Source organism: Hetaerina americana, unplaced genomic scaffold (assembly GCF_022747635.1).
Source record: "Hetaerina americana unplaced genomic scaffold, ioHetAmer1.1.p SCAF_3, whole genome shotgun sequence".
Lineage (NCBI taxonomy): Eukaryota > Metazoa > Arthropoda > Insecta > Odonata > Calopterygidae > Hetaerina > Hetaerina americana.
Window position 1 is genome coordinate 39,765,286 of NW_027286874.1, and position 25,300 is coordinate 39,790,585.

Here is a 25,300-nt window from a genome sequence, read left to right on the forward strand (position 1 = left end):
ACTATATTCACAACAGAGATAACGGTGAACGCGATAACAGTCGTCGACGGAAGAGCGAAAAATGTCAGAGACAGCCTATATGAGCGCTTCAGACTGGGATCCTGTGACAAATAATGAAAAGACGAAAGAAACACCAAGTCCTCAGTGTAAAATGCGTATTAAAGGGTGAGGGTTCGTTCAGCGTGTACTTACTTGTTCGTATTATATTGTAGTGTTAGTCCTAGCCTATACACCACACTGCTGTTACTATCAAAGGATATCAGTTAATGTTTCTTCCAGTTGAAAGTAGTAATATGACTGGCAGCAAGTAATTTGGGCGTGTTTATTTTTAAAATATAAGTCCTTGTCAAATTGACTTTCAGAGATTTGATGTCAATCTATAAGGAACCGCCGCCAGGCCTTTTCGTTGTTCCGGATGATAGTGACATGACCATCATTCATGCCTTAATCACTGGACCATTTGATACGCCATATGAAGGCGGTTTCTTTTACTTTTTCATTCGAATCCCACCAGATTATCCATTGCGTCCACCTCGAGTGAAGCTAATGACCACAGGTGCTGGCACAGTTCGTTTCAATCCGAACTTGTACAAATGCGGAAAAATTTGTTTAAGTATATTGGGGTAAGTAGTTTTATGGTCAAATAATGGCGAAATACAATTTAAAGTATAATGGTTACAAGTAGTGTTCCGCTGCAGGACGTTCACGGGACCATGTTGGAGCCCTGCTCAAAATCTCTCTAGCGTACTAATATCAATCCAAAGCCTGATGAACGAAAAGCCCTATCACAATGAACCCGGTTTTGAACGAGTAAGTATTTTTTACTCTTACTTAACTTTCAATATAGACGCTAGCGTGAATGTTACATTTCGCAAAGCATGCGAATCTGATGCGTATATTTTAAATGCGAATGTGTCATGACATTGGATTAATCATTAATAAATAACGGTAAAAAATGCATTCATTATGTATTCTAGGAGAAGTCCCGAGGAGATATTGCAAGATATAATGACATAATTCAACACGAAACCATTCGTGTAGCAGTCATTGGGATGCTGGAGAATGATACATTACTCAACATACCCAAACCGCTAGTTGATTTCATGGAAAAGTATTTCTTTGAATTTTATGAAAATTATGAAAGTATTATTCAAAAAAACATTCATCTTCATGGACACCCAATGCAAGTAAGTCACTTTAACTATGCCCTATTTTAAATAGTTCTGCTCGATCAATCGTAAGATCAATGCTATTTAACTTATGAGAAAGAAAGTTGTGCTGTAGTAGTAATCGAGGTTTTAGCAAGGAGAATTTGGATGAAATGATAAGTATTAATATATCTGAATCATTTGAGATTTTTAAAGTGATGAACGTTGAGAGATTAGGCATGTCGACTTAACTTTCTCCAATATCGAATTAGATGAACATATCATGTGATCTCTCAATTTCCTTTATCCACTTTCATAGCCTTTTTATATTTCTTCTTGCGAGTAATTGTCTTCACCCACCATGCCTAAAACCTTGGTGTTTATCTTCTTTTCTATCCAACTAAATTAATTGAAACATATTAATAAATGCTTACAAAAAAAGTTATCTAAAGATTTCTAAAATTTGTATGTACTGTTTTGACAAGAGTACCCATTTATTTTTTTCTCATATTTTGTTAACTTGTTTTTTTAATGTTCTCTTCCCTGATTGAATTTATTTTGTTTTGTTTGCTTAATTTTCAGTTAGTTTGAAGTCCCATGTGCTATAGCTTTTACAGGGATCAGTTGAGATAACTGAAGGTGTTATTTAAATGAATAAGAAAATAGAAGTTTTGCTCATAATAACAGCATTGTTCAGTTATTAGGCATTTTTGTGAATTAGGGCAAAGCTATGCAATTTCAATACTTGGTGGAAGTAAATTTATAATGCTTCAGAGCTAATTTTAAACATGCATGGATGCACATTAAGCATTTTTTGTCAGAAAAACCTGGAAAAGTTGGGGAATAACTAGGCAGAAGTAGCAGTCCTGCTGCTTCATTTTGGAGCTAATGCTTTATTACATAATGCATTCATTTATATTCCTAGGATCCTTTTGGAGAGGAAAGAGGAGTGTTCATGTACAAAGACCTACTGATTAGACTTAAGAATTTGCATCTAAGGCTGAAAGAGAAAATAACCTCAAAAAAAGAAAATCAGAGGAAGGATGAGTGTTCTAGTCAAGAATCTGATCTAGAAGATGAAGAGACTGCTAGTTGGTATGGCAAAGTGACAAAAATGAACTTGGATTGATTCCAATTCATTGATTTCAACTCACAGGCTGCCTTGCCAATTTCTTTAGGGAATACATTTTCATGTGGACCAAGTTTACTTTTTTTCTTTCACATTCAGACGGTAAATTTGTTAATGATAATTGAATTGATCTGTTTTAAAATGTGTTATTTTATGATCACAACAGTGGCGTCAATGCATACCTCACCTCTTATTTCCTGTTGTGATTTCAATTGTGTACTGTTTATTTCTCTTTTACATATTCAAGGTTAAATATGTCACTCTATTTTTAGCCATATGGTACAATTTTATTAATACAATGAAATGATAGTTAGCTTATTTAATATTTAAATAAGTATAATATATTGATTCCTTTAAAATTGTCGCATTGAGACCAATTATACAATACCATTTTAATTGTCATGATTCAGCTTATCTTGCTTTGCTGATATTTTTCTATGGTTGATTCAGAGTGTTCTTGAATTCTGTTTAAAAGCTGATCCTATTCATATATTACTGACTGCAATTTGTTTTTTTTTTTTGTGTATTCGTTCAGTTGTGGATAAATGATATGATAGTGAAAAGGAGAATAAAAAATGGACTGTTAAAATTGAATGTGTAGATATGGTCATAAGGATGTTTTGTGTAAGTGTACTTTAATTTATTTAAAACAAATTATAGCATTGAATGAATGTTTTGTTGTATTTCTGAATTGATTTTAAGTATTAGAATTTTTAGGATGGGTTTAATTTAGCCCAACTCAGTCTTAACAGTTCTTCTTGAAATCTACAATTTCTTTCAGTATTTTCTACCTTGGTTTATGGCAATTGGTAAATAATATATCTGTTGCTGTTGGTAGCTAGCTTTAAACTCTTCTCATAATTGTGTCTGTGTTGTAAAAAGTACTATGGTATAGTTAATTGAAAAATGAAATCTAAAGAAAACTTATGCAACAAAATATCTAAAAAATTGATGAATCTGTTGATTCAGCACTTGAATTCCAATGTAATCATAAAGATCTTTATATTGAGTTGTCAAATTATATTTTTCAACAGAGTAACAGAACTAAATTTGATTACTGAATAATGGAGTTAGAAATTATACCTGTAGGAAGGCCTTATGTACTATATTTGAATATGGATATGTTTTTAATAGCCATTATAAATGTTCACTTTAGTGCAAAAGGTTCTGTTGACATTTTTGTACCGGTCTGTTATAATTAATTGCCATCTTTTGAGATAAATATGGGTTACCAAATGGATGATAAATATTTAATAAAATAATATTTTTATGAGAAAATTAATGGAAAAATATTAACATGCTTAATAATCATCATGCTTTGCATTTGAAATACAATCCATGAACGAAGTACATAATTTCATTTTATATATTGACCACTGGCCTTGTGCATGAAGCAGTATTACCAGCTCTTTAAATATTCATGAAAGTGATTCACATGAAACTATGTGAGATTGATTAGAAATGTAAATTCGTGAATTCATTTCATTGGGTAATCTGTATTAATAAATTTTGGCCATGTCATAACAAAAGTTGCTGGGGGTTGCTTCATTTTATTTCAAAGTAGATTACTGGCAAACCTATAGGGGTGCTTCCCACCAATAAAGTATGTTTCCCTGTCATATGTGCATGTTTTTGCAAATCACATGGCTGAAACTAGGATGACAGTTAAAAAAATCAAGTAAGTTAATCAAGCCTTGTCTTCTGCTGACAAAGAGGTGCTGAAACCTGTTGCAATTCTGAATAAAATTATGATAGTGTAATACTCACCAATTGTGACCTTAGTCACTATTTTAATTTGTATCTTAGGAAATTGGAGACCAGGGCTTCAATGATAGTGTCATATGTGGTCATAATTTCATTTTGATTAGCATCCAAATAAGAATTCATTCACTTTACAGACTATATGGAGTGAATGAGTAGTTAGTGGATATTATAAAAACTAGGTATAAAAGTAAAGATATAAAGTGATTAAGGCCTTGAGTGACTTCAATGAAGTATTGTGTGAAACAAGGATGCATAGTGTCTCCATGACTTGTCTTTTTGAATTAATGTGTGTCATGTGGATGCAAAGATAAATGTTTGGAGTTTGTCCTTTGGTATGCCTGAGCAGCGTTATTGGCGGAAAACCATGGTTAGCTATACTGAGGTAGTTCAGAAAATAAAATTGAGGATAAATGCAACCAAAAAATGCAGTCATATGCAATAAGGCGGATACGAAGGAAGATTGCAGTGAGAGTATGAAACAAATGAACTAATTAAGGATTGTTTATGAGAGGGTGGTCAGAAGAGCTCTCAGCCTCGTCCATGGATGGCATCACTACTTGCATTATTTTTTTCTCCTGTTGGCACAATTGTTCCTCGGAGATGTGTGAAATTGCTAGCCAATCTACCCAGCAGTTCACTGTAGGCAGTCATTTCAATCAGTCGAGGTATGTGTGTTGTTAGAAATGGAAAAAATCAAATAGCATGCAATGATAAAATTCTCCGTTAAAGGTTACATGCCAACCAAAATTCATTCGAGGATTGTAAATGCATAAGGGGACTCTTTTCCTGCAATTTCCAATGTAAAGAATTGGGAGGCCAAGTTTAAACATGGCCATGATAAGATGACCCACATGTGGGATATTTGAAAAGTCCAACCACGCCAGAAATCAGTGAAAACGTGCACAGTATAATTTTGGAAGATCCTTAAACAAAGGTACATGAAATTGCTAATACTGTAAGGATATCAAGAGAGTGCATCAGTGACATTTTGCATGAGGAATTTTTTGTGCATAAGTAGCTTGCACTTGACGAAGCTTGGTGCAGCAGTCCTCACTATGGATCAAAAGCGCATTCGGATGACAATTTCCAAACGGTGCTTTGTGTGCTTCACAAAAAACAAGATTGATTTCTGCATCTATATGCGGCAATTCATAAAACATGGATACACCATTACATGACTAATTTAGACTAACAAGGGTTTTTTGTTTTTGCCTATCCTATTAGGAAATGGTATGTAATGGCACTCAAATGTGATTAAAGTATGTTGAATGATGTGAATGGCATATTTAGAAGGCAATTTAAGAAGAGGGATAATATTAAAAAATGTTCCAATAATGAAAATTTTTTTTTATATGAGTGAGTTAGATCTATGAAAGAGTACTACTATAATGTATAAAAAAAAGTATTAAGTTAAATGTTAATGAAAATAATTAATTATAGAAAGCAAATTTTTGGATGCCTTGTCTCGAGGTGTTAAGGCATTAGAATACCAAGCAGTATTGAAAAGGTGTTAATTAGTGTATTAAACATCATTATGAATGCTTTATCTTAACTTAAGGACCTCTTTGCATTCTTAAAACTTAAATGATAAACAGCAAGTCAAAGATAACTAGTAATGGATGACTCGGGATCCAGTTATATGCTAGTACTTTTACACTTGGAGAAAAAAATGTTACCAGTTTTTAAATAATATCAAAGCAAAAAGCTGATTCTTTTTGTTGAAACCCCATAATTTACAGAAAAAAATGAGCCATCATACTTTCAAGCAACTCGCACAAATTTCTTTAATAGTTCATTGAATAAATCGTGGAATCTAAATTTTTTTTAAAATTCACAGTACTACCATTTCTAAAATAAAAAGTAAACCTTTGGCTACATGCTAGGAGTTGTTCAAATTAGGTGGTTACCTTTGTAAAATGCATGCTTGTCACTAAAACGTTTGGAAAATACACTGAAAAACCTAGCAATTATGAACCATGCTTGGGAAATGAATTAATGAAAGAAGTGGGGAGGAAGTAATATTTCCTATCACTGATAGAGGTCACAGTTGGGGTATTGGCTCAAGATTTTCTCAAAATATGAAGAAAGATTAACCACTTTGCAAAAGACACTTTCAAAATAATGTGAAAAATCATGCAATTATTACAAATTATGATGAGAGAAAAAAACGGCTTACTGTTAACATCCTTTTTCCTATGTTGTGCAAGTAATTGAATCCCCTAACTACAGTGTCAGAATATTAGGTGGGACTGACCTAAGGATAGATTTAAGGATTTGTTTTTTCCACCAACATGTTATGACCACAATACAGAATTAAGGAAACTTAGGGATGGGGCATGGCAATTGTTAAAGAGAATGTAAGGGCAATATCGATATTGTATGTTTATCTATGAGAGGATCATGAAAGAGAACAGAAAAGTGTCGGAATTGTGGGAAAATTTGTGCTACTTAAAAATCGAACATGAGAATGATTGAATGTATTTTTCCACAAAGCTCCATATTATAAATATTACTCTTCCTGGTGAATTCAAATGATGTTGTAAAAGCTATACCTTTAGCAGAGAGAAGGAACAGTATGTTACTTTATGCAGATGATGTTATCATAATAGCCACCTAAATCATTTCAATTGAAGGTTGATATGAATACGAAGGTGAAATGTGATGCACAGTGACTGTGTCAGAACAATCTTAAAAGGAACTTATGTGTGTCATGTGGATGACTCTGGTGATTGGTGAGCATGAACACATTCTTAGGTCAAATGATTGATGGGCTAAGAAGAAAGGGCATTAAAACAAGTTATGCTGGGTAAAAGTAAACGAAGTGGAGGGAGTTGGCCGTATGGACTTCAAGGGAAGTTGAAACTTTGGTGAGGATAGTTTTTCTTTGCCTGGATTTGTTCATTGAGGCTAGGGAATGGTAAATACATGTCGGTGTATAGTAGAGAAGTTTGTAATGTAGAGGAGAATGGTACAAGTGAAATGAAAGGGAAAATGAGGCCATAGGGAGAGCCTTATGATGTTTCATGAAAATATTCAAGTAGCAAAATTAAATTTGGAGTTTATTGATTGACATTGGAATGTTGCAGATAAATAGAGATTTGAATATTTGGTGAAAAGGAAAACAGTAGGAATTTTGGATGGTATTAAGGGAGTTCGAAAGTTTTTGATTTTAATTTGTAGCTGAAATTTTTTTTAATGAAGGGTGTCAGGTATCTTATATAGCAATGCGGAGTCTCACCATAAAGTTTCAATGAATGCGCCAATAGAGAAATATTCCCCAATGAACATTACCATAAAGCCCTTTAAGGATAAAAACTTCTGCACAGGAAACCCTCTAGGGATTTATTATTCCCATTTGTCATCATCGAGGCATAGCATAACCTGTCTTCTAGGAAGAATTCTAAGCCCTATTGTTATGTTCAATGGGTAGTTTTTAAAATGGCAGGATTCTTAAAAAACCTGAGTACCTTGACCAGTTGATGACTTAAGTAGTGATTGTTAATTAAATTAATTCTAAATAGAAACCAGAGCAACAACAATTGTAGTAATATGTTGCATTTCCATTCAAATAATAAATTTTTGCGATATATTATTTGTGACAATAGGAACATTTTTGAATATTACAGAGGACTAAATTTCAAAGTCCATGTATTTAGCATGAAGGGATGTGTCATATTTCATAAGTGATAGCTTTGGTGTTGGAACACAGATCACCTGATGTAAGTCTTATGCCAATTAATATTTCACAAATATTTTAATACAGATATAATGAAAATAACAATTGAAATTAAATAAAAATGTATGTTTTGCGTGAAGTTTAACTACTGTCTCGTTATAAGTATAAATATTTTTTATCAGATTCAGTGTTTTGTCGAAAAAATAAATAAGGAGCTCCATTGTTTCGGTAACAATTAACAGTATGTACGATTTCTATCAACTTAAAAGTTATTAAAAGATCTAGTCCATTTCAGTGCGAATAATATACTTATTAAGCTGGCTCGATTGAGAAATTGTCAGTAGCGAAATATCTATTGATATTTGATCGATGGCTCGTGAAATTTCATGCCAGCCTATCTTTATTTGCAATATGTGGACCAATCAATAAAAAATATCAACCAACCAACCAATGAAAAATAAATTTCAATATTCGCGCCAAATCTGCTCCAAACTGGACATGTGCAGACAGATTTGCGCCGTTCCACTTCTGCTCATCAGGATAATTTAACGTTCCAACTGTTTCAGCAGTCTAGTCACATCTTTTGACAGGAGCCATCCGGTCACACGTTGCGAAGATATTATCAACTGTTGTTTAAGTTAATTTAAAACTCGAAGTTTTGCTGTGCATTTTGTGACTTCCCGGATTTTCATGTGATAACCATGTGTGGGGGATTTACGTGTTCCAAGAATGCATTGACAGCTTTGAACATCTTATATGTCGTATGTATTAAAAAATGTTGCGATTATTTAGCAAATAACTGCGAAATATGTAATATGGCTGGAACTTCAAGTTCTCTATCACCCAAATTTTATAAACGGATCAATATTACACAACCGTATCGTGTGATTGAATTATAACTCCACTTCCACTGATTTTATTGTGAGCTGTAAGGCGTAGCTGGTATTTATTCTTTTGCGTGAGTATTGTATTGTTTTTACAGCTCGTCGCATCTATTCTCATCGGAGTTGCGGTTTATGGAAGAGCATCTGCATTGGTTACCAACCTACCTATAATCGGAGGAATTTTAGCATGTGGCATCATTCTCATCATTATATCAATACTTGGTTTGATTGGGGCAATAAAACACCACCAAGTGATTTTATTTTTTGTATCCTTTCGGCGATAATTTGCCAGATGAGACTTTTAATTACTGGATCAATATTGTGTATTCTGAATGTTGTGGTTTTAATGGTTTCCCAATCTTTGTGATTCTGTATTGGTGTGCGTATGTGCAATTTCAGCATTTCATAGAATTTCTTCCAGGGTCTGATCCTTAACCTAGTGACCAGTATATGCTTATTTTATTTTTACTGTTTTTGGTGCAATTCAGTGTTGCCTGTGCCTGCCTGGCTGTAAATAGGGACCAACAACGCCAGCTAGCAGAAAGAGTAAGTAATATCACAATATGGGTAATTATTGTTTTTAATAAGAAAATTAAAGAGATGTTTTGGTTAGCCCAGAATACCCTTAGTTTCCAACTTTCTTTCCACTGTCAGTGAAGTTGGAAACGTAGGGTATTCTGAGATTATGCTTGGATAAATTAAATTAGGTGTGGCGTATTGGGATAGTCATATTAACTGAATCCCATTCGAAAAATTCTCAGTATTTATAAATTTTTGAATCAACAACTTCAAGTATAAGTCATTTAGCGAACTTATTTTGACTCTCAATGATTAAGTGCATTTCAATCACGATCAATTTAATGACAATATCAATTTAAATGTAATTAATTTAAATTGTGCACCAATATTTCGGAACTTCAATTTTAATTTAATCAATATTGTATTCTTTGTTACCCCATATTAGTATCACGTAGTTATTCTTAACCTAGAATTAATAGTTATAGTGTAAAGGAAACAATTCTATGTAGTAGTTGTTTGAAGTTAAATATTCAATATAGGTTTATAGCCGTCTTCATTTGTGCTCTCCTAGGATTAAAAAAAACACAGAAATTTTATGAAGAACAAAAGTTAGCCGCCTGCAACCATCCCCAAACTTTCATTTTTGATTGCTAGGTATACATCGCCAAAATATTGGATTTCCTTAGGAAATATTTATTTGGTGATCCAATTACAGTTTGACTATTATAGAATTCCATTTTCGTGGTAAATGTTCTGGTTTTCATTCAGTTTGTAAATAATAGCAATGTATGGTTTCATATTGGAGTAGTCTTTTAAGATATATTATGACCAAGTTAGCGATTAGTATTGTTCTGAAAGTAAATTGTGTTGAATTCCATTTTTCAGTACCAACTTCCTTAAAAGATAATTAATTAAGAGCATTTTCGAGCTTGTCTGTGTTAATTCATTTTTTCTCTGCAACTTTGCTTTCTATGCTGGATAAATGATAACGAAGAGATCACTTTCTGATCGAAGTGACCATTATGAAAAAGAGAAAAAATGAATTGGAACTGAGAGCAAAATTAATTAAATTGTTTTGTTACCTCTCTTTATTTAGTAATCTGCCTAGGTTGCAAATGAAACCAAACATTTGACTAATGTTTATTTTATAAACATAGGGTCAAAGTAGCCTAAAACCGTTATTCTGTAATAAACGCAATTCTGATGTTTTCAATGAATTAATTGAAAACTTCAGCATTTTTAGATTTTCTTGCCATGTTCATTGACATTGATTAACTCCTAAATTTGTAAACATCTTTTTGTGAAAAATAGAGAATTTTCAAGATGTTAACTTAAATAACAGAAATAGATGTAACTTTTCAGCCACGTTCATTTAATTTTAAATAAAATTTCTGGGGAGACTAAGGGAGGTAAAACCCCATTGTACATAAGATAGCCATTTATGAAAACAGTAAATTATTGTGTGAAAACTTTTCACCCAATGAATAGCAAGCTAATTACTTAATAATGCAGTTTCTTAGACTATGGTACAAGGTGCCCATTTTAGTTGGTTTTGAATGACAATTTGTGTCACAATAATTTATACATGACAATAGTTCGCTGAACAGTGAATGCAAAATTATAAGAGTAAAGATAAAAATAATATACTTCTTTCCAAGGCACTTATGTGTTCATTTCTCATTCAGTAAAGTAGTGCTATAACCTAAAGAAAATATATTGCCTATAAAAAAAATACAGGGTTTTAAATTTTTGCTGCTCTTAGATCAGCATCTAAGGTCAAGGTAAATACATATTTGGTGTTAATATCTGGGAACCTTTCACAAAATGATAAATATAATCTTTAGTTTGGTTGCCGACTTTGGTTTTGATTGTTTGAAGTTAAGCTCAGCGGAAGGGATCTCTAAATGATTAATCATTTGCTGAGATTATTTTGCTCTGACATGTAAGAAATCTATTTCACTGCTCACGTATGAATGTTTTAGACATACTATATAAAATGAAATACAAGGGTGTTTTATGAGACAGGTGAATAACTTTTGTGGGTGAAGGAAAAAATGATTTTGTTGATTTTTTATTTGGTTGCCTTAACAGAAAGAATGAAATACTACCTTGATCAAAAAGTTCCCGGAATAACCACCGTGTGGCGCTCCCATCGTTCCGATTTGAGTTCTGTTTTTTTGTTAAATTGGTACATCTGTTGTTGATATTCCCTTTAAATCTTAGTGTCATAACTTGACATTTGCAAAAGTTACGTAGCCAAGAGTACATCTATCTCTCTGTGTGTTGGCGATTTTTTACAATTTCAGAAATGGATTTAAATTTGCAACAACGAACTTGTATTAAATTTTGCGTAAAAAACGGATTTAGTGGCGCACGGACGTTGGAAATGTTGGAAAAGTGTTTCAGCAACGATTCTCTAAAAAAAACGGTCGTTTACCAGTGGCACGAGCGGTTCAGAAGTGGTGGTGAGTCAATCGAAGATGATGAACGCAGTGGCAGACCATCGACATCGAAAGTCGGTGAAAAAATTGATAAAGTTAAAGAAATGTTGGTCAATAACCGCAAATTAACCATCAGAGAAATAGCGGAGGACTTGAACATTGCCTATGGATCCGCCCAAGACATTGTGGTTAATGATTTGGGTTTCCGTCGTGTAGCAGCAAAGTTGGTGCCAAAAGACCTCAATTTCATGCAAAAAAGAGACCGTGTTGACGTCGCAAAAGACATGATTTGCGAGGCTGAATCCGATCCCACATTCATCAAAAGGATCATTACTGGAGACGAGACGTGGGTTTATGAGTACGACACGCAATCCAGACATCAGGCAAGTGAATGGCGTTCACCAAATGAGCCGAGACCAAAAAAACCACGTCGTTTTCAGTCAAAAAAGAAGGCAATGCTGACGGTTTTCATGGATTACAACGGTGTAGTGCATCATGAATTTTTGCCAGAAGGCCAGACAGTAAACAAAGAGTATTATTTGGGCGTTATGAGACGTTTGCGTGAAGCAATTCGCCGAAAGAGACCAGAAATGTGGGCAGAAAACTCGTGGATTTTGCACCAGGATAACGCACCGTCGCACAGTGCTATCATTATTCGTAATTTTTTGACGAAAAATGCAACAAATACCATCCAACAGCCACCGAATCCACCTGATTTGGCTCCCTGTGACTTCTTTCTGTTCAATCGAGTTAAAAAACCATTACGGGGAACGCGTTTTAGCAGCCGAGAGGAAGTAATGGAAAAATCGCAGGAAGCACTGATGGACATACCGAAAACCGACCGTAACTTTTGCAAATGTCAAGTTATGACACTAAGATTTAAAGGGAATATCAACAACAGATGTACCAATTTAACAAAAAAAACAGAACTCAAATCGGAACGATGGGAGCGCCACACGGTGGTTATTCCGGGAACTTTTTGATCAAGGTAGTATATGTATATTTTAGAAGGATGGTACATAACTTGTTGAGGTGGTGGGGAGTGTGATATATAACAGTTTTTTCATCTATGAACATATGCTAAGAAACCCTTACCTTTGTACATCAGTATGATAATAATAAATTTTATTTGTCCAGTGATCAAGTTGTGACAACTTTTACATTTGGAATGAGACACGTCAGGGGAAAGTAACAAAGTTCATGCATTGGATACCAGACACATATCAGGCATTATTAAGAAATTCAGCAATTGAATAAAACATTTTTAATTTTAAGAACCTAGTGGAATGTCCATAAAATTTGGACCAGCGCCTATATATGTTGTGCTTAAATATAAAATGTGCAGCTGCTTATTCTGCCTTGTAGAATATTTATGGATACCGCAATTTTTCACATACTCAGATTTCTTTTTGTATGTACTAATACATGAAAAATAAAAATGGCACTGGCAATATATCCAGTTTTTTAAATAGGGGACGGCAAGGGGCATGGTGTTTAGCAAAAGTCATAAGCTGAATGGCTTTTTATTGGACTCTGAAAATGGCCAAGGCCTTAGATAATGAACTCCAGTAAAGGATACTATGGGCTATGTGAGAATAAAGGGGATCAAGATTGGTGCGGTGGCTATCAAACTGGCTTCCCACCCAGAGGGATCAGGTTCAAATCCTGGCAGTGTTGAATATTTTTCAGAGGTATCTCGATCCCTACTTGAGGTGCTTTGTGGAGGGCATTTTGAGTGAGTGCGCCGTCCGTCGGATGGGACGTTAAGCTGTGGACCCCTTGGCACCTGTCGTTCAGAGTAAGCTAATGTCAACGCCGGGTTTCTCTCCACCCTTTATCCCTCCCTGTTCATCCCTAATGGTGCAAATTACCTCAGCAGTCTGTTGCCTCCCCTAAATACTATTACTGCTGAGAATAAAATTCTCCATAGCATAGTGCACAGAGAATAGCTACTGAAACAGTTGATCTCATAGGCCTTATTAAGAAGCAGGCTGAGCTTAACTAAATAGTTAAAGTTTTGTGTGTTTATCCGAAGAGATTTGAACATTGATGGGGTAGCACCGTTTATGTGTTGAAAACTATGTACAAGGTCATTTATATAAGAAAGAAACATGACAGGCTCAAGAATAGAGCCTTGAGAAATACTTGTATTAAGGATTTTCTCGGGGAAATAAAAATGCACCATTTTTAGAAATTACCATGTGTTGTATTCTATCAAATAGGTAGGGTTTGATCCAAACATTAGGAATGCCGTGAATACCCATCCTGTGGAGTTTCTTGAGAAGTAATTGGTGGTCAACACAGTCAAAAGCTTTCCTAGCGATATATTTTTGTAATTTACTTCCAGATTCTTGTGTTACAAAAGACAGTGTTTGGATTGACTGAAGTTTACTGAACTATTAGGTCATGTACCTGGTGATGGCTAAGTGAGCCAAAACCCATATCCTATAATATAATTTTCTTTTAGTGGAGAATTGGGTTGCATATTTAGGGCTTGCAATTTTATTTGAAGTTATTTTGAATAATGGGTAGCTATTGTAGGTGGCAGGATGGCGGGGGTTTGAGATAAGAGTGAGAGGTGGTCCTTACCATATTTTTCTTATGAGTTCAGTGCAGCCTTTATTAAAACCTTCATGCTAGTCTTTTAGTTGATGATATAACTTTATACTCTCATAATATATGTATATTTTTCGGATGCATTCTTTATTTTCCTGAATTACAGGGGTAATTGTCAATATTTCTGGTGTAGTAGTAATTTATATCCCAATTTATTCGAAAAGTTCTCTCAAATTTTAAAGCTGGTCTACTTGTATCTTTGAATTAGTAAAAGTACTTTCATTTTTACTCTTTTCTCAAATTGTTAGCCAGTTCAGTGTTTTAATTATCTACAATTTGAGTCCATTTTGTCTTATTTAAATTTACTTTCCTTGCTTATTCGCAAGTATGCATATTCCATCTAAGTGTCCATCAATTGTGAAATCCTTAGATTAATTAACTGCTGCAGTCCCCCTTCCACAAGATATTGCAAAATGAAATTGGGTTAAGATACTGAAACCATTCTTAATTTTCCTTATGATAATATTTTGTCCAATTTTAATTTGGGATCCCTCAATGAAAAGTGTATTTTCACTACTTTGATTTGCTGATTAAACTCTGCTGATGCATTTTCCAGTTGGTGTTCTGTTGAAAAATTTTTAGTGTAAAAGTTTATCAATGAGGTTCTCTCTCTACCACTTATTTCTTTGCTATCAATGTTATGCAATACATTATTGAAATCCATTTAAGATATTATTCTGTTAAGTATGAAAAGTGTTCAACTTTGCTATATATTATTTCAATAGTTGAATGCAAAGAGTGAAGCACATGACTGGAAGTAGTTGTTTCTTGGAAAATTTCAGGATTGTAAAAATTAAATATATTGTTTAAATAATGATGTCCAAAGAGTTAAAATTCCTCATGATACTTGTTAATATTCCAAGATGATACTCTTTCATAATGTTTAATAAGTTAACATATATAATCAGGTTGTCTTTTATGCTGGTCCTCACTGAGAACACATCACTTACACAGTGCTGCCTTCAATCTAATTTTTTTACATATTCCATAACCAAAGTGAATAGTTTATCTTCCATGTCTATAATTGGCCCTTCCAAAAGTGGCAAAATAGGGGAGCCCATTGCCAAATAGTCCACATTGCTTATATCCTGTCAAACCTTCCTTTGGCTATTTTATTATGAATGTCATTGACTTCATTAATAGCCATCTACCTCATTAATTCACTTACCCTTTCTCTGCATATCATAGACATCTTAGTTTGAGTACCATTTAATCATTTCCAAACAGCATGGGGGGATCAGGATGGTGTGGTGGCTAACATACAGGCTTCCCAGCATGAGGGCCCGGGTTCGAATCCCACCGATTCTTTTCAGTGGTATCCTGATACCTACTTGAGGTGCTTTGTGGAGAGCACTTAGAGTGAATACAAAATCTGTTGGAAGGGACGTTAAACTGCAGACCCTTTGGTGATTTTCAACGAGAGTAGGCTAATGCCAACTGGCTTCAATGCCGGGTTTCTATCCACCCTTCCTTTCCGATACATCCCTAATGGTGCCAACGACCTTAGCTGTCTGTCGCCTCCCCTAAAACTACTACTTCTACCAAATAGTATGGACTGCAGTTAAATAATTATGCTACAATAAATGCGATATCAAATGATCTTATATTTCTTAATTTGCTAAATTCTGTTTCCACAAAATAAGTATGCTTCTACCATATGATTCTTATATTTAAAAGTCTATTTTTTTATTCCCAGGGCTGGGATCAGGTGGATGATGACCTTCGTGTAAATGTTCAGAAAGTGTTTGGCTGCTGTTATTCGAATCAGACATCCACACAAAAATCTTGTGTAAGTGAATATTTTTGTGTAGCTTACAGACTGCTTTTAGCATGAATGGTTTAAATAAATTTCTTCTTTGTTGTACATAAATTGTTTGCCACTGATTTTGGCTGTTATAATAATTTTACGAGCATGTACATGGACATTTTCTGTGAAAATGTTTCAAAAAGTTAGGGTGACTATTATTGATAAAAATATAAATGAAGCATTTTTTTTAAGGTGCTATCAGGTAGGTATTACATTTTAGGCAGTTAATGCCTTCTATTTTAAATCATGTACATTATAAATGTTCACAATTAGTAAAAAGAATATTTAAATGAATAATTAAACTTGGTAACTTTTCATAAAACTTGAATAATTTATAGATTAAAATCTCATTTTTCAATCATGCTAGTTAGAAGTAAGCCCTGTCATATTTTCATGTCTTCAGTCAAAGTCGAAGATATATGTGTATGTGGTGTTTTTAGAAATTAAGCATTTTTGAATAAGGTATGAAAAATCAATTTTGATATTTTTCTTAACAAAATTAAATGCCCAGCAATTATCAGAGCTTACATAGGTGCCACATCCTAGAAATAATATTACTGTAGGCAGTAAGAAATCAAGGGAAGGTCTTCGGAAAAAAAACCTTGCATTACTGTGCAGCAAGCAAGTTATGCTCTATGAGAGGAGATTCTTACTGCATACTGTCAGTAGTGCTGTTTTACTGTAATTCTTTTATGACAAGTTTTATTCTATTGCTATGTTCAGTGTTCTCTTTTGGAATTCCTCACACTATACTGATGCAATTTTTAAAATAGGAAAGAGAGGTGCAAAAAACTTCACATTAAACCTCTTCCATGTGTGTGCAGCATGTTGCAGTTATCTATATAATAAGGGGATGTATATTACAGACACATCTGATTACTTTGTCTAAATTAGGTATGTATTCTTTATCATGAGTTCCATTAGTTAGCAGTGAATAAAATATTTATGGGCCACTGACAATTTAACATAGATATCCAAGTCAGAAAGTGTTGGAATGTCACCTTGAATTACATGATCATGGTGTCTTCATGATGAACTTTCTTCACATCTATATCATCTGAAAAAACTGACCAGAGCAATGCCCATTTAAAAACTAATGTTACCTTTTTCAAATATCAAACTGCACTTTTGTTTAATTGGCTACCAACATTATAACATAGGTAGTATAGTTCAAGAAACACACTTCTGGTCTCAATCAAGTACCATATTTCCCAGCCCATAAGATGCACCCTGATTCTTCTAGTTAGAATACACGAAAAATACTTGGGTCAGACAGAAAAGATGAAAGCATGTTGATGTTAACATTTAATGCAGAGAAAATTGAATTGTTACATTAAAAAATTAAGTTACCCATGTATCAATGTGTATTCATCATTGGATCCTGGCAATTCATCATCACTGGGCCAAAATACATTTTAATGTTCTGAAGCATAATTCATGCCTTTAAGTTTAAATTCAATACTTTATGACCGTCTTCTCTCTTTAGATCCCATGAGGTTATAATCATTTTATCTTTTTATGAAATTCTTATTTTCTGTCAGTATTCTGATATTATCTAAATATGTATCAAAAGCGACCATTTTCTATGCCTTTATGGCACTCTCATACTATGTAATGTTGAATGCCTGTAGACTCTTGAGTTTATCGGGGGGTATACAATGTATGTACATATATATGGATTAACAGAGGGGCGACAACCCCAATAGCCCTATGCATATTAACTTTTACAGCCGCACCACATGTGAGATAAAGCTAAGCATGGTACATTGCATAAATTTAAGATTGATTTGGGAATTTTTTCAGGAAGTACGTTCAATAATATATGAAAACTCTGTTGTGTACTACTGACTGAAAACAGTGATATTATCAAGATTTGTGATAAAGGTAACCCTTTTCTATGCCTGGTGCAGGAAAAAATACTAAAATATAAATATTTTTCAGGTAGATCAGTTTGTGCTTATTTATATCTGTGCACTCCTGGCCCATTAGACGCAGGCTGATTTTAGAGCGCATTTTGGAGAAAAAAAGTATGTGTTATGGGCCAGGAAATACAGTAACAGGGAGTAGGTTACCAAAGTATTGCTTTCCTAATAAATACCATTACATTTTTCCATGTAAAATTATTAGTATTTATTAGTGTACTATTTAAGTTAGGTTTTGGATGGACACAGCCTGAATACTCCTACATTTCTTAGCCTTACCTAACAAGACACAACCAGTTCTTCAATTCCTCTCATATTTTATCTCCTGTTATTCCATTAACATGTTTATCCTTTTCCTGTCCCTGTCTTGCTTGTCTAATGTCCTCCTCTCTATCAGTATTCAGCATATCATCACCAGTCAAAATACTTTACAGCCGTATTTTCTGCCTTCTTTGCATTTCTCCCAACAATGCTCACTGCTTAGTACTTCATTTGATATCCTATCCATCAACTTGACCTTCTCTGTCTTTCTCCACACCTACATCCTGAAAATGTGATCTCCACCTGCCATCTTGCTTCAGGGACTTACTTTCCAAGCATAGAAAAACATGTCTACTTCCAAAGTGTCTACTAGTCTCTTTTAACCTCCTTACTTAATCATCCCTGTCATTTATTCCATCCTTAGGGTTAGGTGGTAGAAGAGACTCCATAATCTCCATCTTGCCCCAAAATAAAGAAGACAAATCTATCCTTGTGAAAGCTTTTTTGCCCAATACAATTCTTCTTATATCCTTATGATAGGGACCATCTTGATTCGAGATACTTCCATGATATGTGAACTATTTTACCTGCTCTAGTTTTCTGTCTCTCCTGTCTGTTAATGCTTAACTTAGTCTTCATCTTTCTCAAAAACCTTATGACCTTCAATTTGCTTACACTACTGCTCATCCCATATATCAAACATTTTCTAATGTGCTCAAGAATGGCTGTACCCTTATAATGACTGGCTAAAGCTTGGCAATCCCCAACCTAACTGATTTTATGTATTCCCTGTGGACTTAAATTCTTATCCCCAGTTCCTCCCATGCCATTATTACCATTACATCTGGCTAAAGGTTGAAAAGCATGGGTGACGATAGCATCCTTGACTAACTTCTCTTCCTAACGCGGCATATCCTAGCTCTCCATCTACTGCACTCACCTGAGGAGTTTGACACATGTGCAAGCTATGGATAATTCATATATTCCTCCAATTCCTCATCATAAAGTCTACTAATTAGCATATGCTCTTCCCTCCATGTTTTCCCAAATCCATAGTGACCAAAATAGTAGTTAGGTTGGAATGTTATTTATCCCCATGGCATTGCTTGATTTCAAATCACTTAATATCCTTTCTATCTTGCAATTTAGTTTACCTGGTCCTTAGCTATGTCCATCTATGTATAATTTTCTTCCTGTGCCTTAACTTGATGGCCTTATATCTTTACCATATAGATCCTCAATGTATTCTTTCCATCTATATCAAATCAACTCTTTACATTTTAAATATTATCAAAAAAAGTAATAATTAGTGATTACCAAATTCCTACCTTAAATAGGTATTGGAAACAGAAAATATACAAAATAAAATATTATTCTGAATGAAATTTAAAAAAAATAGAGCAATCAGATAGTATTAATAATAAAAGTAATACCTTTAACAGCTTAATTCACTTATTGTCATGGATATTGTTTTTCTTACGAATATTAAATTTTAAAGTGCTCACATCCTCTTAACTAGTCTTTCTAAGTATTCAAGTTATGATTGTTATGGCATTAATTCTACTGATCACTATCAAATGAATGTAAGAGCTACAAAATCAGCTGAATCCTCGGGAAGTAAAGAACATTCAAACACAAACCCAGGGACTATGAACTGAGTAACAAATTCTGCTTAGTGGGTGAATTTCTTCAATTAAAAATTTTTTTAAAAATTATTCCACACACTTTGCCGTGCCCTATATTAAACCTATCAAATTGCTGGATAAGTAAATATACTGTTATTGTGTGCCTGTAGAATTTTCTGTCTTGGGAGAAGGCTGTGAGGAGGTGCCACCGTTTCTGAGACAGAAACTCATAAGATTAACTCGGCATTTCATTATATGGTTTTCATTTTCTAATGACTTCAGATTCTAAAGTATTTTCATCTGAATTTGAATCTATTTTCTTCTCTTTCTAGCCTGCATCTTGTTCATCTTCATCTTGTCCTCCATGCTTGGAGATACTTCTGGATACCATTAATTATGCATTCAAATTGTGTGGTGGCATTGGATTATTTTTTAGCTTCACAGAGGTAAGTATCAGTTAACAGGATAATGGGACATATTTTTATATTTAGAAAAATAGTATTTAATATAGTATCTACGAGGTTAAGGTGACAAGTTCTCGGCTTGACTACGAATGACTACGATTTTCAGTTAAAAAATAATTTTATTTTTCTACATAGTCTCCCTTGACTTCAACACACTTAGTCCAGCATCTACAACATTAGTATGTTGTTGTTCTCCAACGTCCAGTGATAGTCAGGAAGGCTGTGAAAATATCCATCTACGGCCCTCATCTCAGCATCTTCATTGGATGTGAAACGCTTCCCAGAAAAAAATGTCTTCCAGTTTGGGAACAGATTGAAGTCTGACGATGCTAGATCGGGAGAATAGAGTGGATGGTTGAGCAAATCGTACCCCAAATCCTGTAGTTCTCCCATCACCAAGGCCCCTTTGTGAGCTGGTGTGATGTCCTGGTGAAAGATTTTTTTTTCTTGATTTTGGGGTTTATAGCCCAAGAGCAAGCAAGGAAGTCAAGAAATATGTCGGAAGCCTATCTAAACTTGGAGGGATTTCATCTATTGTGAGAATCAGATCTGCTGGAACTAATAGTTATACAGCAAAATTCCAAGTCCCTTGGGGGCTTTAAACTTCATTTTCCTGCCCCATTCACTGATTTTATTTAACCCGTTCTCTGGTTTTGATTGGGCATGGAATTAGATTGAACTACTGTTAAATAGAGAATTCCAAAAGTACTAATCAACTTTTAATATTAAATTGAAAAATGTTTGATACAATATAATATACTGTTACCCCCTCGCTATATGATTACATATATGTTTATGAATGTTTGCAACCTGTCTGTTGATTTCCATAATTTAAACGTGTAATTTAAGATTTGACTACTTTTAAGTTTTTCTATTGTTAGGAAGGACACTTATCTTTCTTGCTTTTTTTCTACTCTCCAATTATTGTTCTGTTTTCTTTGAAATTTTTTAACATTTTTTACTCCTTGTTTATTCTCAGTTTGTATTAATTCCTCTATTAGTAGGGCATATGCATGCAAATAAGTATCTAACCTTTTGGTATTACATCATCTAATACTAGCTATTTATAAAGACCATTCAAGTTAAATTTGACTTGTAAAAACATGGTAAAAGTTCTTTGATATAGTCTCATATTTATGTGACTGATTTTTCACTAATAATGTACCTGTTTACATTTTCTTTATTCCAGTTTCTTGGAGTATGGTTAACTGTTCGTTACCGAAACCAGAAAGATCCCCGGGCTAACCCCAGTGCTTATCTCTAATTCATTACCACATCATAGTTTCCTGTGTAATTGGACTGACCATCGATGTAGGTATTTGTCATATATCACATTAAAATATATTGCATATTCCCCTTATTAGTGCATATGCCACTTTTTAATGCCTTGAAAATTTAAAAATAGTTAACTCTGCAATAGCTATAAAGTTGAAGCTGTTCCTGGAATAGTTAGTTTTTAGTGACTGAAACACAAAATTTTATTTGTCTGGCAAAACTATGAACCAATATGCCTTTAATTTTAATGACATCATTCATGACCCTAATGTGAACCAATGGAATTGGTAGCTCAACATAAATTGAATTAAACTACAGACTCATCTATTCCAATCTGTGATCTTACCAGTTAAGCGTTAACTCTCTGTATTTGTGTTTGCCTGGCGAAAGTCATTTGGTCTACTGTTGTTTCAATTATTAGGGCCACTAAGATGAACTGACTTGCAAGCAGTGAAAAGTAAAATTTTATAGAATTGTGGCATTGTTTTAAATTTTGGCCTTTGTTATTTGTCTGACCCATGTGCTGTGTGAGTGGATGGAATGTGAGAAAATGACTGGCAGTGAGCATTGGTTTTCATATGCTGCCGTAACTGTAGCGCTGCAGCCTGTGTTGAGAGTTAAGAGAAGGGCAACTTTTGCTACTCCACAACCTGTAGCAACAATCATCAGCCAGATTGTCTGTGCAACCGGATGAATGCAAAAGCAGTTGCAATAAAGCATACATTTATCCATCCTGGTGATCTTTGCATCTCATAATGGCTATATTCTCTTCGTGCAGACTTCAAGTACATCTTTTGTCTTTGTATTTCACTCCTGCTGCCCTCAATATCTGCAAAAATGGTTCCACTCAACTTTTCAAAGACCTTCTCAGAGTCAATAAATGCTATGAATCAGTTTGCAATGTAATAATTGTTAAGACATACACTCTAGGCAAGTTCAAAGCTTAATGTTTAAATCTGCTCACATATTTTTGTGTGGGTTTTTTAGTAATGGCATGAATATGAACCTTTTGAACTCTTCAAGTCACAAAATAGTTGTAGTATACAGCACACAACAGATTGTTTGCTAGAAGTTATACTTTACATTGACCCATGTCAGTGTAATTGTAATTTCATCATCACCAAATTATTTCTCCTTCATTGCCATAATTGCCTGATTTAACTGCTTGCAGTAGGGAGTCTCCAGTATCCCTAGGTCCACATTCTCTGTCCTAAATAATGAACATTCACATGGTGCCCCCAGTTTTTCCAAGTATTTTTTCCATGTCTCAGCTGCATTGTCTTGTTCAGGTACTAGGTTGTTATCTTTTTCATTGAACCATGATAGTTTACTGTCCTGTTGCGAAAGGATTTTTCTCCTTCAAGGTTGTTTCTAGTATACCTGCCTTAATTAATTCTTCTACCTCCCAACTTCTTCTCTGCGAAAGTGCTACTCTTTTCTTTCTATTAATCTCTTATTTCCTTTTGCCTTCATGTGCATTATTACTTTAAAGTTCTCTCTGCTGCTTAATCAGTTTACTCGTTCATGGTTTGAACTATTAGCCTTCCAAGGACTTCAACATTGGTTTAGTATTATCTGTCTTAATGGTGTTTCTCTTTCTCCGAATCTCCTCTCTCTCTAGCAAATCTTTAATTTACTTTTTTCTTTTGGCTTTTTCCCTTTATTAAATTTAAATGAAAATTATGGTGGCCATAAATATCGGAGCTAGAGAACCTTGAAGTCTTTAATTTACTCTTGTCTGTTTTTGACATTTGGATAATGCATTTGATCTCCAGGATTCCTACAAGTGGGTTTTATGTGGATGGTGTCGCAAGTGTGTGTTAGATAGGGCAGTTTCTGATACTGAATTCCTCCAGCTCATCTCTTAGCTCATTCCATGCATCAAGTTTGAATTGGTCTCCAATGTCATTTCAGTCTTATTTGTTATTAGGAACCATTGAAAGTATCTAATGATTAACATGATTATTTCACAAAAAAATTCTGATATTTTCAACTGTTTGAACTGCTTCTGCCTATCAATATCATGCACTTTGTTTTTACATTTTTGCGGTTTGCCAAGCTGAGCATTGGCTTGTAGCAATAAGTCATTTCTTATAGTGTGAATAGCACAGACTATCCTGGGATGAAGGTAGGGAAAATTCTTCATCCTGTGTTCTCTTCGTCATCACTTTAATCGAGGTGGGAGATAGGTCATGGGTCTATGGTCAAAACCCTGAAACAAAAGCCCAGTCTTCCTGACAGTCAGTTGACAAGATAAAGGAGAATGTGATGAGGCAGCTGATGATAATTCCAGAAAAGGACTGCAGATTGTTTTGAGAATTGGAAGAGATACTAGGATAAGTGTGTGAAGTCCCAAGTGCTGTACTTCGAAAGGGACGAAGGCCTCATTGTTCTAGATGGGCTATTTTTCTCAAGCAGTGCATGGATGGATAGTTTCGAGACATACCTCTAATTATATGGTTTGGGACCCAGATTATGAACACTTCATTTAAAAATTTTCAATTGTGTATCCCAATATTGTCCTCAGGCCAAGTAAAGCCCTTAGAAATATAATTTTGAACCTTCATTACATGCCAGAATGCTCAAGTGATTGTGTTTTTTCCATTACAGGTTATTTCTTCAGTAATTACCTATAGATTTCATAACCAGGTCAACCCAGAAACCAAAGCTCCACTTGTATATTTCAATACCAAAGATAATAAATTATGGTATAAGAAATGGATTTGGGTCATTTTAATATGAACAAGGCCAAAGAAAAAACAAAAGCATTTCCTTAGTTTACAGGTATTTTGCATTGTTATTTGAATGATATATACAAATATAAATATATACGCTATAATTTTCTGTTAATTTATGTGTGTATGAATTTTAATGATTTATAAATCATGCTTATATAGCATCAGAGGAGGTGAATGTATGGTGTTATTTTCTAGTCCATTGTGCTTTCTAGAATGAAGATGTTTTTGAAAAGTTCATTCTTTGCGCTTTTTTGTCTTTGTGTGTGTATTGTGCTTGTAAACATAAATTGTGTTTATTCCTTGTACATCGTATGAACCAAATAAAATGACATTTTTTCAATACGTTCTGTTCCTCTGTATAAGTTTCTTTGAAAAAAATAGTCTAAAAGAGAAGCCAAAATGGTTTTATGCCTACGAGTCAATGCCTTCTGTTTAAATTTTAATAGCAAATCTGATTTAATAATGAGTTTGATTTTTCAAATGTCTTACGATTTCATTGCATATAGTAATTGCTACAAATTTTTTTGCTGATTTTCTCAAATTGAGAAATATATTTTTTAATATGGTTGATGTAATTTTACTTTCGACTGATCATTAATGTTACCTTTATGTGCTGAACTTCACTTTCTTAAAGTTTGGTATACATTTGGGGATGTTCTTGAATGATTATATTTAGACAACAATAATTTTCCATATGTGCTTGGATTTTCTATTACACTTCATTACTAGCCAAAAGGAGCCTTTGAAGCCGGAAAGTGCATCTTATGGGCCAGGAAATATGGTATATATCTCATTTGGGGTCTTCTGTTGTTATTCTTTCCTATCATTTTTCCTAAAAAACAATCTTCATCAGGCCCTCTCTTCTCATTTTGTACCTGGTATGATTATCCCTTCTTTTTTAAAGTTTTAATCGGGCTTCCATCTTCTACTTTTCTCAAATAAGAACTAATATCTAGCTTCTGTAGCTCAAGTCAAATTTTCAATAACTCAAAAATATTTTAATTACACAGGTGCTTGTTGAATTTTTGCTA

General features: G+C 34.1%; 2 protein-coding genes across 3 annotated transcripts; both read left to right on the top strand.

Annotated features, from left to right (window-relative positions):
- LOC139690703 (ubiquitin-conjugating enzyme E2 Z-like) lies at window positions 1-5,338 on the top strand. Its single transcript, XM_071588212.1, has 5 exons — window positions 1-165; window positions 363-623; window positions 699-810; window positions 978-1,187; window positions 2,074-5,338. Exons 1-5 carry the CDS (start codon window positions 62-64, stop codon window positions 2,275-2,277), a joined length of 891 nt encoding a protein of 296 aa, XP_071444313.1. The 5' UTR covers window positions 1-61; the 3' UTR covers window positions 2,278-5,338.
- A 2,900-nt stretch (window positions 5,339-8,238) lies between these two features.
- Tsp97E (Tetraspanin 97E) lies at window positions 8,239-24,288 on the top strand. Of its 2 annotated transcripts, none has more exons than XR_011701486.1 (7): window positions 8,239-8,478; window positions 8,700-8,867; window positions 9,049-9,147; window positions 15,874-15,966; window positions 20,125-20,238; window positions 21,446-21,571; window positions 24,142-24,288. XR_011701486.1 is itself a non-coding variant. In XM_071588099.1 (7 exons), exons 1-6 carry the CDS (start codon window positions 8,419-8,421, stop codon window positions 21,518-21,520), a joined length of 609 nt encoding a protein of 202 aa, XP_071444200.1. In that variant the 5' UTR covers window positions 8,239-8,418; the 3' UTR covers window positions 21,521-21,567; window positions 24,142-24,288. The 2 variants fall into 2 exon arrangements, 1 of the variants encoding a protein (XP_071444200.1); XM_071588099.1 differs by having other exon boundaries at window positions 21,446-21,567.
- The last annotated feature ends 1,012 nt before the right edge of the window (window positions 24,289-25,300 follow it).

What these genes read in the sequence shown, in the direction of transcription:
- Tsp97E (XM_071588099.1), top strand. Translation starts at nt 8,419, where the DNA reads ATGTGTGGGGGATTTACGTGTTCCAAGAATGCATTGACAGCTTTGAAC. An exon ending in CTTTGAACATCTTATATGTC is followed by an intron (nt 8,479 to 8,699) that starts GTATGTATTAAA and finishes TTGTTTTTACAG; the next exon opens with CTCGTCGCATCTATTCTCAT. An exon ending in AACGCCAGCTAGCAGAAAGA is followed by an intron (nt 9,148 to 15,873) that starts GTAAGTAATATC and finishes TTTTATTCCCAG; the next exon opens with GGCTGGGATCAGGTGGATGA.
- LOC139690703 (XM_071588212.1), top strand. Translation starts at nt 62, where the DNA reads ATGTCAGAGACAGCCTATATGAGCGCTTCAGACTGGGATCCTGTGACA. An exon ending in TGTAAAATGCGTATTAAAGG is followed by an intron (nt 166 to 362) that starts GTGAGGGTTCGT and finishes ATTGACTTTCAG; the next exon opens with AGATTTGATGTCAATCTATA. An exon ending in ATTTGTTTAAGTATATTGGG is followed by an intron (nt 624 to 698) that starts GTAAGTAGTTTT and finishes GTTCCGCTGCAG; the next exon opens with GACGTTCACGGGACCATGTT.